Raw genomic sequence first — 14,591 nt, 5'->3', positions numbered from 1 at the left:
TCACCTACTGACCACTGCCATACATCAAGAAAAGAACCGTTTTCTTCAACACCAATCAGCCGAGAGTGAGAAGACGATCTACTAAATTTCGGCCAATCATTTACAGTAGCAGTCATAGATGTTTTTCTAACTCACAGTCACTGACAGCACAGATCCCAAAATAAAAAGGGGAGCAAAAGCGATAATCAAACGTGGTCTATTTATCAGAGGCCCAGTCCTCTTCTGACTTAATGATTCACTGGATGCAATTAGTAAGAATGTCCTCCCATCACACCTCCAATCCACTTGCAACACAAAAAATACAAAGAGTCAGTGAGGGTGATATTCAATACTGGCTCATTAATATAAACAAAATATATCGAATAGAATATCTCATCGTACAAATTGAACCTCTAGACATACTGCTATGATGAAATTAAATGAAATTCCTACACTCAGGGTTTGTAGTGAAGGGCTATTGGACTGACTTCTGGTTTAAAGATCGTGGGCACTCTGGCGCATCCAGTAAGAATGCCAAACAGTAAATGTCTTCAAAGTACTGCAAAGGTTAATGAGGGTGTGTAAGTGTGAGAGGTGTGGATGTGTGTGTGAATGCACATCTGACACAATTAGAAAAATGACAAGTGGAGCAATTCTCAACCCCAGTTATCAGCCAATGCCTCTCTCTGTCATGCATACACTGTTTCTCAGGGCTAGTGAGTACTATGTAGTGCAATCATGCAGTGCAGAGTTCAAAGTGCACGCACACTGGTCTCTCATTGGCTGAAATTACAGTCATGTAAAAGAACTAGAGATGATTAAATAATACAACTGTGCGTTCACACTGGAAGCGTCAAAGCAACCGGAAGTTATTCACTTTCTATGTGAGCCAGTGTCTTGGTGTGGCGAGGAGCATGCGTCTTTAAGTGTGTTAAAAATGCATTACTGCATGTTTTAATTCACTGAATGATGTAAGACAGAAGATCAGTATAGAGTGTATTACTTATGGTAAAAAGAATAGAATGTGTGAATCAAGTGTTTCAAGATTTTGATCATTACATCTGTGATACAGATCAATTAAGCCTGGTTTAATAAAGGATGCATAACAAATCATAGCACAATATTTACTGAAAACTAAGTCTCTTTTAGGTTGGGGGACAAAAAGGAAAGTTGATGTTTTGAACAAGAGTCAGGAGGTCTGGATTTTCAAAGGCTTCAGTATCAGAATTTTATTGAATCATTCTCCCTTTTTTAATGTAATTGCCCAAATTCTTGTACATCTCCCCTCTAGAGTAGGAGACACTGTTGGTGAGATATAGCCTGAACTTAGGTCATTGTTTATTTTATATTATTTACCTATTTCTGTTTAGCTGTATTATGTATTGTGCTTGTTTCTGCTGGCATGTCATTACTCCAATTTGTTGTAAAAAAAAAAAAAAAAAAAATCAAACAGAGTATTTATATATCATCCAAAATTTTACATGTTAGAAAAAAGCAAATAAGCAATAATAAACAAATCAATAAACATAAACTCGATAAACAGTAATATGGAAAACTGACTGCGAAAGTTGCGGTGTAAATTAATGTTGCTTGAAAAGAAGCTTTTCATCATGGATAATCAACATATGAAACCAAAAACAAAAAATTACAAAAGCTAAAATTATTTTTACATTAACAAAGCTAAGGCACTTCTATGCTAATATTCAATGTCTTTCATTGTTTTGTTTATGTTTCATATCAGATTAAGGTTAAAGGCAGGAGTTATAACCAGAAATATGAATCACCACCCCTGCCAATCTCCTTCCTTTTGCACTAGTTCATTCCTCTCCTGTCTCAGTTATTCTATCTCATGTTTAACCTAGGTAGAGTTGTCAATATGTCTCACTTCTGTCTGTCTGTGTGTTTTTGTCACAGGTCTCTCTCATGTTTCTACTCTGAGGCTGTTCTAGCTGTTGTGTGAGAGTGTTTATTTTTTTCTGGAGATTGTCTTTCTCCTGGCGCGTTATCTTCAGTAGCTTCAGTAACTCCTGCTGCTGTTTCATGCTAAGGAGTGAGCTCTGCCCCAGACTGAAGAGTTTGTCCAGCTCTTCACAGGACATTGTCTGCTCCTCCTGCCTCTCCCTCAGAATGTCGTCATACCCACTGTGCTCCTCCTGTCTCACTCTAAGGCCGTCTTCACTCTCACTCTGCTCCTTCTGTCCATCGTTAAGGCCGTCATCACACCCATTCTGCTCCTCCTCACCATAATTGACAGTGCTGAGGGACACTGATGTTATGTGAAGCTGTGACATTGACCTGAGCGTCGGAGGTGTTTCAGAGATATCAGCGTGGCCACCATCACTCCCTTTGCTTCTCTTCACCTCCTTATTTTCTTTGGAAAAAGTAAGAACTCTCTTTGCCCTGATAGAGGGGAAGAGAAATTGAAAGATATATTAAAATATTTCATCAGCTGATGTGGGATCAGTGTACAAAATCTGACTACTTACTCTCCTCCTCCTGTTCCTTACACTGTCAAAACTGTGTCTGCCCCAGTCTGTTCAAGCAACTCAATGCTCAACTTTGCCGGCCTATTAAACACCGCCTTGTTCAGCCTGTGAACTTACACCTGTCTCTTACTTATTCGTATATATATTCCATGTTTCACCTCAGTTCTTTGCCAAGTCTCTCATTCCCTCTGAGTGTACCAGGCCTAGTGTACCATGGGTGTACCATGCATGTCCTGTCTACTACTGTACTCTGTGTATCAGCATTGTGGTTCTCTGATTATGATTCTAATACTTGTTTGTATGCGCCTGTTTACTGTATTCTGATCCTGGCTTGTTCAGCTATCTAATGTTGGAAATCAACTTCACAATACATGCATCCAGCCTAACAGAGTGTTTATGATACACACCTTCTCCTCTCCTGATTTGTATCCATCATGCTGTCATCACACTGGGTCTGCTCCACCTCAACCATATCATCATCATCATCATCATCACCATCATCATCATCATCATCATCATCATCATCATCATCATTTTCCAACACCTTGCGACCGCTCCTTTTCCGAAGACTGAGGAAAAGAAATAGAGATTTCATAAAACGAAAACCATTATGTCTGCAATTATGTCAGAGTGTTCATGATTCACACCTTCTCCGCTCCTGATTTGTATGCATCATGCTGTCGTCACACTGGGTTTGCTCCACCTCAACCACATCATCATCGTCATTTTCAGAGTTGATTGGCGTTGAAGCGTTGTGAGGTGCTGGCGTTGAGGTGAATGTTGAAGGTGCCTCAGAGGTACTCTCATCACCAAACTCACTTTGTTTGGCTCTTTTTGCCCCTGTCCCTTTTTGGACAACCTTGTGACCATTCTTTTTCCTGGGACTGAGGAAAAGAGACAGAGCTTTTCTCAACAGAAGATAAGATGGATAGATACGTAAAAAATAAAATGTTTAATATTGGATATTGCTTATAGACTAAGAAATGCCTAATTACTATTCTGTTTCCAGTGCTTACTCAGCTGAATTGACACACTGACTATAACTAATCACAAAGCATCCAGATAAGTGTCAGAACTCTCAGAAACAAAGCCGTATTTCAGAAGTGATTAAGCTGTGATCGATAAAGTGTCACTATGAATCCCCCACTTTCTCTGTTTGATTTTCAAAGGACCAGTGAGAGAGAGAGAGAGAGCAAGAGGTAGAGAGGGAGGGAGAGAGAGAGAGAGAGAGACAGAAAGAGAGAGAGAGAGAGAGAGAGAGAGAGAGAGAGAGAGAGAGAGATACCTCATTGGACTGCTGAACTCTAACTGAGATGAGGTGGGGGCTGGGGGAATAAAAATGAAGTTTCTTGTCAACGAAGACAGTATTTCATATTTTTCTAACGAACTTTAAGTAACAAATCGGGAGTGTGAGTTCAACTTATAGATGCTCACACATACGTACATTACTTGGGATTTATACAATAGTGTTTTTCTGAAGTTTATAGACAAATTACTCAAATGGCTAAAGAATGTAAAAGAGCAAGTCTAGTTGATGTAAAATCATTTAAAATTTAACACAATGTATTTGGAAATTTTGTGAACCAATATATACACACACACACACATACGCACGCACACACACACACAAACGGTGGGAGAATCTGCTCACCAATATGTTTACGAGGGCTGGGAGTTTGGGCAGTCTGGGGGTACAGTGAGCGCAGTGAAAGAGAAAGTGAGGTTCAGGTTATTCTTGGAGCAAAGACACTGCTGAACACTATGTGGTGATGATAGGTTTTGATAAAGTGGTCAAACAAATCCCTGTTCACTCCCTCATTCAGCTCTTAATACAACAACTAACTGAGCAGTCAGCAAAAACAAACCGATAAAGCTAAATGGTTAGACCAGGAGAATGTAACACATCACTTTATTATGTGATTATCAAAACACTGCTTGACACTACTCAGCTATCACTATCAATTACAACTTATCTAAGTCAACCTGGTTCATTAACAGTTATAAAGAAGGCTAATTTCTAACCACAAATTTAGATCTAACAGAACATATACAACACACAAATTTTACCTGTTGATTACTTTTCTTCCTTGGACTCTGTTTCTCCCTGTGTGAAAAAAAAGCATCACTATCACCAGACCGCAACCCCTCAGAGACTCAAAAGACTGATGCAAACATTATGAGTTAATGTGAAGTAGCATTCAGTTAAATATCTCCAATCACACAAAGTCTTATGACCATGTAAAGCTGATGTATGTCTTTTACTAGTTTAGATGGATAACAAGAGGTTAACACATGTGATTTACTAAAATATTAACATTTATCTTAAGCATTTATAGATTTGACATATTTAAGATACCTTAAACATATGTACTAAATGTTCAGTCCAAGGTACCACTGAGAATTTTTGGACCACTACATACTATGAAGCTGAATAGCTACATGACACCAAAGGCAGAGATCAATGGTATAATTAAATTAATTTAAAATCAGTGCAATTAGTTAAACAGTGCCTAGAAACATGGAATATAAATATAAAAATTATGTAAATAATCAAAATTAGCCTCTGATTGACTATCTTTAACAGGGAATTAGTTTCAGGTTTACTTCTTACTGCTTACAGAACATAGCAAACAATGTCATTAAATAAAGTAGCTACAAGTGTAGTCCTTTCTTCTAAGAGATGACACTTAGAAATTGTTCTGGCTTTTAATAAAGACATTTATAGAAATATCAGTATTTAGGTTTGTCTAAATAAATAAGCAGTTAAACCAACCACAGTAAGTTAATGGTACAGACAACAGTTTTAACCCTTGTGTGGCCCTCAGGTCTGTGGGGCCTGCTATCAATGTTTACTCAAAGAAAAATGATGCAATGAACATTTTTTTTTTTTTTTCAAATTGAGACTCATTGGCCTTGGCTCATTTTCTGTGAAGATCATGTAAAAAAGACCACTGTGCAGCCCCCTGCACATTTATACTGCATACATGGTGTTTGGGTCCAATGGACCCAAGGGTAATAGAAGTGGGGCAGCTGTAGGTGAAAACAAGTAAAGAAATGATTGTAAAAGTGAGAAGCTTTGGAAGATGAAGACTAAGATGAAGATGAGGAGTTTTCAGAGTATGAGGATCATGTTTCTGTCAGATCAGAAGAGGATGAGATTGATCATAAGCCAGTCCCAAGAGCCTCAACCAGCCGCTGCTAAATCGATACCTAATTTGATATGTTAAATGTCCTTTAACGATTTTCAGTGGATGCAGTTATTGTTAACCTGGAATATGGCTCAGTGTTGGTTTATTTTCTGGTCACTGTTCATGAGTTAAGACAGAAGTACGGTGTATTTGAACTCACTGCTGTTTCAGGTGGGTCTGGCTCTCATCGCCTGAATCTTCTTGCTCTTCTGGAACATCACAAGAGCTGAAAAGACCAAAAGGTCAACAAAGAGAGATATATTCACACACACACACATACACACACAAACAATACAAAGGAGAGACACAACTGGGCCAAAGAAATCACCTAAACTGGTTCCAGATGCAGAACCATATGTTAGGGATCTGGTCACGATCAGTGTCATCTGGCAATCTCCGTTGCTTAAAACATTGGCTGCACTGCTTCCAGATTTGGTCTGGATGTTCCCTGCAGGATATAACACATACCAACGTGCATGCAAGCACAAACAAAAGACAACAGTTACAAATACAGAATGTGCTAGCTCTATTAGACTCATTCATAGAAGAGGAAGCTGGTGAAATACTGCACATTATATGTGGATCTAAAGATTTGATTTGGGGGGGGGGGGGGGGGGGGGGGGCTAATTGAGGCTAATGCTGCGTGCACTTAAACATGAAAAGAAAGTCATTTTCCCTCAGTCACAAATATAGACTCATCGAAGCTTATGACAAACTGCCAAAAACCAGCCAACAAGATGCCGCAGCGAAACTTGTTCCTCATAATATTTAACGAATAAGTTTAATTTCAAACTCTGCTATGAGTTCAGCATTGATAGCCGATAGTTTATTTTCAATTCTGTTAAAAACTGAGAGATGCACCGAAACTCCAGCCAAGCTATGGCTTAGCCTGTATTTGCTTTATGTAAACTGCACTATACTTTTACATGTTAGGCTATTGCTTAATTATAATTTGAAGTACAATAAGCTGTATTTTATATTCAGTACTGTACTGTATTATATTGTGTTAGAATTAGGCTACACACAGTAATTTAATTTGTATTTAATTTGAAACAGCTGTAGGACTGTATTTTGAAAGAGTCCAAAAGACTGCAAAAAAAAAAAAAAAAAAATATATATATATATATATATATATATATATATATATATATATATATATATGTATGTATGTGTATGTATATATATATATATATACAGAGAGAGAGAGAGAGAGAGAGAGAGAGAGAGAGAGAGAGAGATATACACTACTCTTAGCATACTCTAAAACGCTCTTAAAGTCTCATGGGTCTGCACTTTTGAGGTTGTGTTCTCCAAACACTTTTATCACCCTACTTCTGTTAAGTCCATCAAAGTGAGCAACATATTTTTGGTCACAGTTTTTTACACTATGAGTTGAGTGTGCTCTCCACTACAACTACAAAAAGACTTGCTAGTTAGTTCCTTTTCTTGAGTAGCAACTGAGTGGTAGACTTACACCATGTCCACCACAGGTACAGAGTTGTTTGGATCCCCTGAATTCTTCTCATCGTATATGTTTTTCCAGTATTGCTTCAATTTTGTCTCCATATTTTTAATGGCTCTTCTGCACAGAAGAAACCAGCACACAAGTAATAAAATATGACCGTGTCTCACCACAAAACACACAAAAAATCAAAGAACTCTCAGAAAATGCTAAAAAAATATTTCCATCAAGTGTAACCTGTATTTGCAAAGTAAGCAATTATGTCTTTGAACTGTAGAATAATTTAGAATTATAGAATAATAGAACATTTTCGGTTAAATTCATATTTATCTCTTTTCAGCAAACTGGGTGAAGAGCAGCTGTCATTTAAAAACAGACCTGTAATCGTCTGTGTTATCAAAGTCCTGCTTATTGTGTGTTGGTGTGAGGAAATCACACTCGATCACACCAATGACTCCCACTCCCTCATCATTGGACTGACAAAAGAAGAAGTGGACAGATGTTCATTCACACACATGACACTCTACAGTTCTCCCACAAAGAAGAGAAAAAAAAAGACAGAAAATTAAGGACAGTTTCCTCAACAGTTTATACACTGTGCACTACTCTTATAAGAAAGATTCTGTCTGTTGCATCATAATAACACTGGAGTAGCAGGGAACAGAGGTATTAGGAGGAAAGTGGAGCTGTGATTTTTTTATGTGATATTGTATATCGCTGTGTCAAATATTGAGGTGCTGACAAATGACAGTTTTAAACCTTTTGCTCTTTTGATGATGAAAAGCAAGGAATTCCAGATATTTGTCTCAAATAAACCTGCTAAAAATAATACCATGATAATACCACATACCGTGAGTTGGCAGCCAATACGCTTGTAGGATATAATCAGTCGGTTGTTGTTGTACATCATGAAACCATAATGTTCTTTGCTCTTGGTGTTGAACCCAAAAATGATTGAAACACGTTTCTGAAAATTTGACTCAAGGACACAATGAAAATGCATGTACTGAAACAGAAAATGTCACAGCTGTTTTTGTTTGTCGTTGTGATCTACTTGTAAGGATACAGAAGGAAGGCAGCTGGGACTGTAGTACAACCTTTTGGTGAACGCCAGACTCTTGGCGACGAGCTGCGTCACTACCGGCTTTCCCCGAATGCTGATCTGCATCCTGGGCTTCAGGTACAGAATGCTGCAGTATTCCTGAGACCCAGGAGTAATATATAAAACACAATTAACATACACAAAACATGACAGAGCAGAGAAATGAATCCCTGTTTATCTGGTATCTTGGCCTGTCAAACTGTATTTTTAAAATGTTATTTTAATTTTCATTTGTCATTAAAATTGTAGCAATATGCATTATTCAGTACTGCACTTCTGGTAATTCACATCTGGTTACTAAAAATCCACTACAAAACTTCTATTGACCCCACTACATTTCTTTAACAAATTACATGAATTTTTATCTTTGAAGCCAAACTGAAGTTGTATATTTTACATCAGTCAGTCGCAGCTGGAAGTTGCCAAGCATTTATAACATGAGTCATTGTTTCAGAAAAGTCTATTCTTCTGTCATAATAGCAGCTGTTTTCGGTGTGTTGGAATTTTCTACATATTAGTGTGTAAAAGATGAAATAAGTCACATTTCTGTTGTGCATTGCAATGGTTTACTATTTCAGTATGATGTAAGAGTAATGACTATTTTTGCCTTAATGGCTTGCTAATTTGTTAAACATTCTCGTCACTGTGTGACAAAGTGACTTTACTGTCACTTGGGCTCCTTGTGTACCATCAGCATCAGCATACATTTTGAAATGTAATTTCTTTCATGCCACACAAATGGTCACTTTCTTGTGAGTATTAAATAGAGCATTTTGAATAAAAGGCAGCTGTACCTCTAGATAATTCAGAAGGGACTGCACTGTCTGTTTATCATCTTAGTGTAAGACCACTCTTTTCACTCACAGCGATATTGCTTAATCATAGTGACTTTCTCATTTTAATATTAGCTTTTTCTATTACCCGCAGAGAGTAGTCACTTTCAGGGACGGACTGCAAGACACGGTCTGGTTTTGTGAAGGTCTTTTTCTTGTTTTCATACTCATCTGCTGGGATCCTGATATCGGAACGGTTTTCATCAAAGTCAAACTCTGTTGGCCTTTCTGATGTTCTGTTGATAGGAAAAGACTTGTTATAAATAACAGACTTGAATACAAGGGTGTCTCAGTAAGTGTATCATGTTAGACAAGCACTGAATTTAATCTATTCCACTCTCTTATTTGTATCCATTCTCACTCTTTATCAGACCGATGTTCTTACTTGCGGAGGTTCCAGATGATGATGTATGTTCCCGTTTTCTCATACGTCTGGCTCCGTTTACTGATTGCCTGGAATTGTTGGCGCAGTTCTTCTTCATTGTGGAACAGAGAGTGCTTCAGAATGTCCCTCAGACAATCTGCATGCTTTGGGGAGGCTTGGACTGGTTCACAGGTGAAGGGTCAAAACAGGTCTCGTTGCACCCAAAAACAGTCACAGGTCTAAGGTAATTACTACTCACATATGAGTAACTTGGACAAACAAATTATAGGACTGAATTTAACATTGAATAACATTGAAACACAGCTGAATAATGTATCTTAACATAACAATACGTTATCAGATCATATAATTCAGAAACCATTTATGTGTCTTGTCAAACACACACACACACACACACACACACACACACACACACACACACACACAAATTCCCTGACCACAAATTAGTCTGAATTTTCGACTACAATTCTGATGTAAGATGCCTCTATGATTGAGGTAAAAAGGATTCCTTGCCTTGTTGCCTATTTGGTAATCTCTGGTTTCCAATACATCTTGGAAACACACCTCTGTCATTCACATCTTTAAATTTTACTATGATACAGGAGCAGTACATCAACTGCCTTTTCACAAATTGTAAGCTTAACTACCACATTTTGGATAGATGAGACATTTTTCATGAAGATAAACTATTCTCTCTATAAGGATATCTACTCTTTTTTTCCTTACATCTCAATATAAGTCTTCCTCCTCGCAGTTAGGATACTCTGGTTCTTCCCACTGCCTGTAAAAGTGACTATTGGAACGATGATGTTCTCAGCTCCTATCTCCTCTAAGTACGTCTGGGAGAGCAGGCCCACACACATGGTCTCTGTGGTCTTTGAAAACACAATGGCGTCCTTCCCCAGTCGCATAGAGCCTGACTTGAACCCATTACCATAGCGACCTACTGGAACATGACCATTTATTTCCTCCTTCTCACTGAAGCCAAAACTGTGAAAGTGTAAGTAAACCAGAGAGAGAGAGAGTGAGGTATAAATGATAAAAATGAGAAACAGAGATAGCACAAGGTAAATGTGGAAGATGAAAAGCATGGGTGTGTTGGATACTATGATTTCCGCCCCTTGGGAAACACACCACTGCAAAATATAGTCAGTAACTGAACAAATGAGATTTATTTAGCACAATTAGAACAGTAAAGCCACTGCTCTCTCTGCTTATTTCCAGTATTCAGAAACATACAATGGCTTTCGTAGTATATTATATAAAAGTGTCATTTCACTAATCTTAATTTGAAAGTCACACACCATCTGCAAAAAGACAAGCAGGTAAGATGATTTCATGTGTTGTTCATATTGTTTGACTCCAAAGCTAACACTCCAAAATTCTACTCATACCTCACAATTACACACATAATGCAATACATCATGTACGTTATGCTTGATGTGAATTTTTAGTTTTGGGGTATATGTGTGATACTGTAAGTCTTTTGCATAGAATAAAAAGTTTAAGAGGACAAAGTCAGTGAATCTCCAGGATACTGAACTTTGGGTTGCAAGTACCACCTCTGCATGAAATGACTTACAGAAACTAATTAATATGGTAGAGTGGGATATCGGGAGAAATGTTCTTGCAGACACTACTAAAAAATGTGGTAACAAGTGGTTGTGGTCACAAGGGCTTGCTTTATGGATCTGATGGCCACAAATTTTTGTCCTGTTCAAACTGCTTGACTTGCAGCTGAGCCCTGACAATACTGTGAGCTACTATGTAACATGGATGTGCAACAAGTTTACCAAGTGTATTACTTAAAGGGGATTGAAAGGGGATTGCAGGTGGCCATTAAGTTTGTAATAGTATACGCTGTTTCATTTTTCTTAAGGTTTTGTATGATGTTTAAAGCGATGCCTATCTCATCAACATTAAGGCTATATGATACAAACATGACAGAAGAGCCATGAAGTTTGACCATTACATAGTAAAAAAACCTATGACTAGAATGGGTGTTTATCAGGTTTTTCAAGGTTTACCATGTTCATCAAGGAACACTTCAGTAAGGTAAGAATTTCCCTGACATCTTCAGTTTTTGCCAAAGGACAGTTCTTCATGTTTATCAGACATACCTCAGCATCTTGTACATTTTTTCATAGTCCATGCCAACTCCATTATCACCAAAAGTGAGGCAGACCTTTTCTTTGATCACTTTCCTATCTATCCAGAAGTTCTTTGCTCCCACATCTGGGTCATATGCATTGTCTGATTTAAAAAAAAATAATAATAATAATAATAAATATTAATAATAATAATAAGAAGAATAAGAATAAGAATATGTAGAACATATTGGAATCATAGAACGCCAGAGAAATACATAAAAAAAATTCTAAGCAAACTTAAAAATGTATAAATTTATGAATGACAAGATTGAGTGATAATGCAGAGTGCTAAATTACCACATTCTGGATTTATCTACTTGTTTTTTGTTCTTGAGAAAAACGTGTGAAAGTGTGCTTCTTTTCAAAAGCTCTTGTCCTAGTCATCCTCTCCCTGAGAGACAGTCCCTTAACTCGATCTGTGCCATGAGCTATAACAGACTTCATATGTAGTGTTCTGTGTCATGCCTTACGAAGGATCATCATATCCTATAGCGATACATAGACCTCTCTGCATGTTCTTGATGGTGTAAACTTCTGGTCTCAAACAAAATGATCTTTTTCTTAAATGACTGGATTACTCATTTTTTCATTTTTCATTTTAAAAGGAAAAGAAATCTGTGGCAGAAGATTGCAGACCGCTCCAGCCAAGGATCAATGCAGACATCATTACTTGTCTGAAATGAGTTTCTGATCTCTATCTCTCTCTCTCTTTGTCTCTTTCGTCAGACGTGACTCACCGATAAGCTCAGCAATGGCGCTGAAGGCCCAGGTGTGGCTGGTTGAATTTGAATGCAGGTATTTTGGACTGATCTGCAGTGAGGAAACAGGGGAGAGTAAAATGAGTCATACTGAAACAACAAGGCAAATGATCAAGCAATTCAATTCATCCTCAAGCCAAATCTGTCTCTCATACCTTTTTGTCCCTCATTTTATGAAATGGCAAGTTCACCTTAGAGATTTTTCAAGAGATGCGAAAAGGTAGGAAAAGCAGCTTCTCTTCTATGGAGGTATTTATCTTTCCTACTATAGGTGACACAACTCACACCAAAAACCTGGCCTGTACCCCCCCCCCCCCAAAAAAAAAAGCTTACCATATTCACAATGCTACTTTAAGAGCAGTGAAAAATAATGAACATGTATAAATTCATAGCCTGACCTTTTGGAAGATTTTTATAAAGTTAGCTTGCTAACTGGTAGGACTAGAAAGTAGTCCCATTCAGTTTTAGGGAAGAAAAACAAATGATTTATTTGTTTGTTCGTTTTTCTAAGATGTAATTAATTTATCATAACATAGTAAAAAGTCCCAAATATAAGTTTAGATAAAGTAGAACTCAGCAAGCTATTCACTGAGTTAAAGCCTATAGGATAAATTCTTCAAAAAGGTCAGTTTCAGTTTGACAATGTTTGTGTCCACTCCCCATTCAGAAATAACTCAGAATTGTTTTGTTTTTAATTTGATGATTTATTGCTATTATTTTAACTTATATAAGTAATATAGCCCGATTAAGAGAGGTCCTTATAATCTGTTGATGAGGGTCGGCAACACGACCAAAAAGAAAATGTCTCGACATCTTCATGCATACTGGAAATAACAATTAAGACGATATGTTAGTAGTTTCTTTAGAATGTATAACGAAAAAAGCGAAAATATCTCAGCACTGATCTTTTGAAATCAGACACGACACCCGAGTTTCCTGTACTAGCAACGTCTTCCTTATGATCACTCTTGCTGATTTAAACCAACGGTTCACTGTCACCGCCTGTATGAGTGTCGAAGAGCAGTGCTGTTTGCTGAGAAACGAAACTTATCAGACGAAACCGGCAGATATTGCGACTGCTGACAATGAATCGAAAGTAAAGTGGGAAATTAATTTAAATGGAACACTGAAACCTTCTCATTAACTATTACCACTTAGACCACCAATCACTTTAAGGGAACGGTCCTTAAATCTGAACAGTTCGACTTGTCCTGACAGTTTGTCAGGCGTAGCAGACACCCAGATATTGTCAAACGTGTGAAATTATCGGCTCAAAATCGGAGCTGGTGTGTCTGAATGGTCTACAACAAGACTCCAGAGCGGCGACGAACAATAGGCAATCAGTAGCATAACAGCAGAACATCACAAACAGACTACTTTATCGTTAAAGTTCTAGACGTCAGCCGTGCGACTATCACAACCTATTCGAAATAGTATGTGTGCCTCAGGTGTTTACCGTTCTTTTTGAAATGAGCATTTCTCCTTCATAATATATACATCAGATTAAGGAATGTTAAATGACTAGCAAATGACCACACATTGCATGTTCTTTATTTTTCTCCATTTCGATAAAATCGCAAGAAAATAAACATTTTTCGCGTGTTTTCACCTCTCACGTGTTGTTTCGTGAGTATAGGGATAAAATACTCTGTAGGGGATCCCAGATGAGAGATCTTGTAATTTGTGAAGTCTTGTCTGCGCTCATTTGAGTAGTGTGCGCACAACAACGTCGACAAGACATCGGATTCATAATCTGTAATCTGTAATTTGAGCGGTAAAATTGTTTAGTCTGGACCTGGTTTAAGTGATGATGTCGCTGCTGCTCAACTAAAAAATAAGTCGTTGTTAAACATACTTTGGTATGATAACTTACCTTGCTAACAGGTATATTTAAAGTTGTCTGTGCTGCCATTTCTCCTGTGTTATGTGGCCAATACTGAAAGCAATACCAAGAGAGGATTCAAAAATACTGTATTCCAGTCGCGAAGAGTATCTAGAATCAATCATAACAGCCCTCGTTCATTCATACATAGGCAGGTGTTGGGCGTGGCATAAGGATACTCTGACCTTGTTTATAACATCAGCATTTGAATGGTCGATATGTCACTGAATGCCCTTTGGGTACAGCCGATAATAACGATCCAACATAGGTTAACCACCTAAAATCTTCTTCTTTTTTTCCAAAAGAATTGCTTAATCCAAAGCATGTTTTTTCTCCATTTAGCTGACTAACTATTTTATAGTTAGG

General features: G+C 37.7%; 1 protein-coding gene across 1 annotated transcript; it reads right to left on the bottom strand.

Moving 5' to 3' along the window:
- Positions 1–1,850: 1,850 nt before the first annotated feature.
- Positions 1,851–14,255, bottom strand: LOC115806357 (MORC family CW-type zinc finger protein 3-like). Its single transcript, XM_030767032.1, has 14 exons — positions 14,217–14,255; positions 12,323–12,395; positions 11,556–11,688; positions 10,199–10,425; positions 9,436–9,595; positions 9,139–9,286; positions 8,182–8,316; positions 7,966–8,082; positions 7,494–7,591; positions 7,128–7,235; positions 5,982–6,101; positions 5,814–5,879; positions 3,113–3,349; positions 1,851–2,379 (listed from the first exon to the last, which is right to left on the bottom strand). Exons 1-14 carry the CDS (start codon positions 14,253–14,255, stop codon positions 1,851–1,853), a joined length of 2,190 nt encoding a protein of 729 aa, XP_030622892.1.
- Between the last annotated feature and the right edge of the window lie 336 nt (positions 14,256–14,591).

This window comes from Chanos chanos, chromosome 3, assembly GCF_902362185.1.
Source record: "Chanos chanos chromosome 3, fChaCha1.1, whole genome shotgun sequence".
Taxonomy (NCBI): domain Eukaryota; kingdom Metazoa; phylum Chordata; class Actinopteri; order Gonorynchiformes; family Chanidae; genus Chanos; species Chanos chanos.
Note: the sequence above shows the minus strand (reverse complement) of the source record. Positions and strands in the feature narration are given on the sequence as shown.

Coding starts and splice junctions, on each gene's coding strand:
- LOC115806357 (XM_030767032.1), bottom strand. CDS start 14,255: ATGGCAGCACAGACAACTTTAAATATACCTGTTAGCAAG. Junction 5,880..5,981: donor TGCATCTGGAACCAGTTTAG/GTGATTTCTTTG, acceptor TGGTCTTTTCAG/CTCTTGTGATGTTCCAGAAG. Junction 2,380..3,112: donor ACAAATCAGGAGCGGAGAAG/GTGTGAATCATG, acceptor CCCCTCTATCAG/GGCAAAGAGAGTTCTTACTT.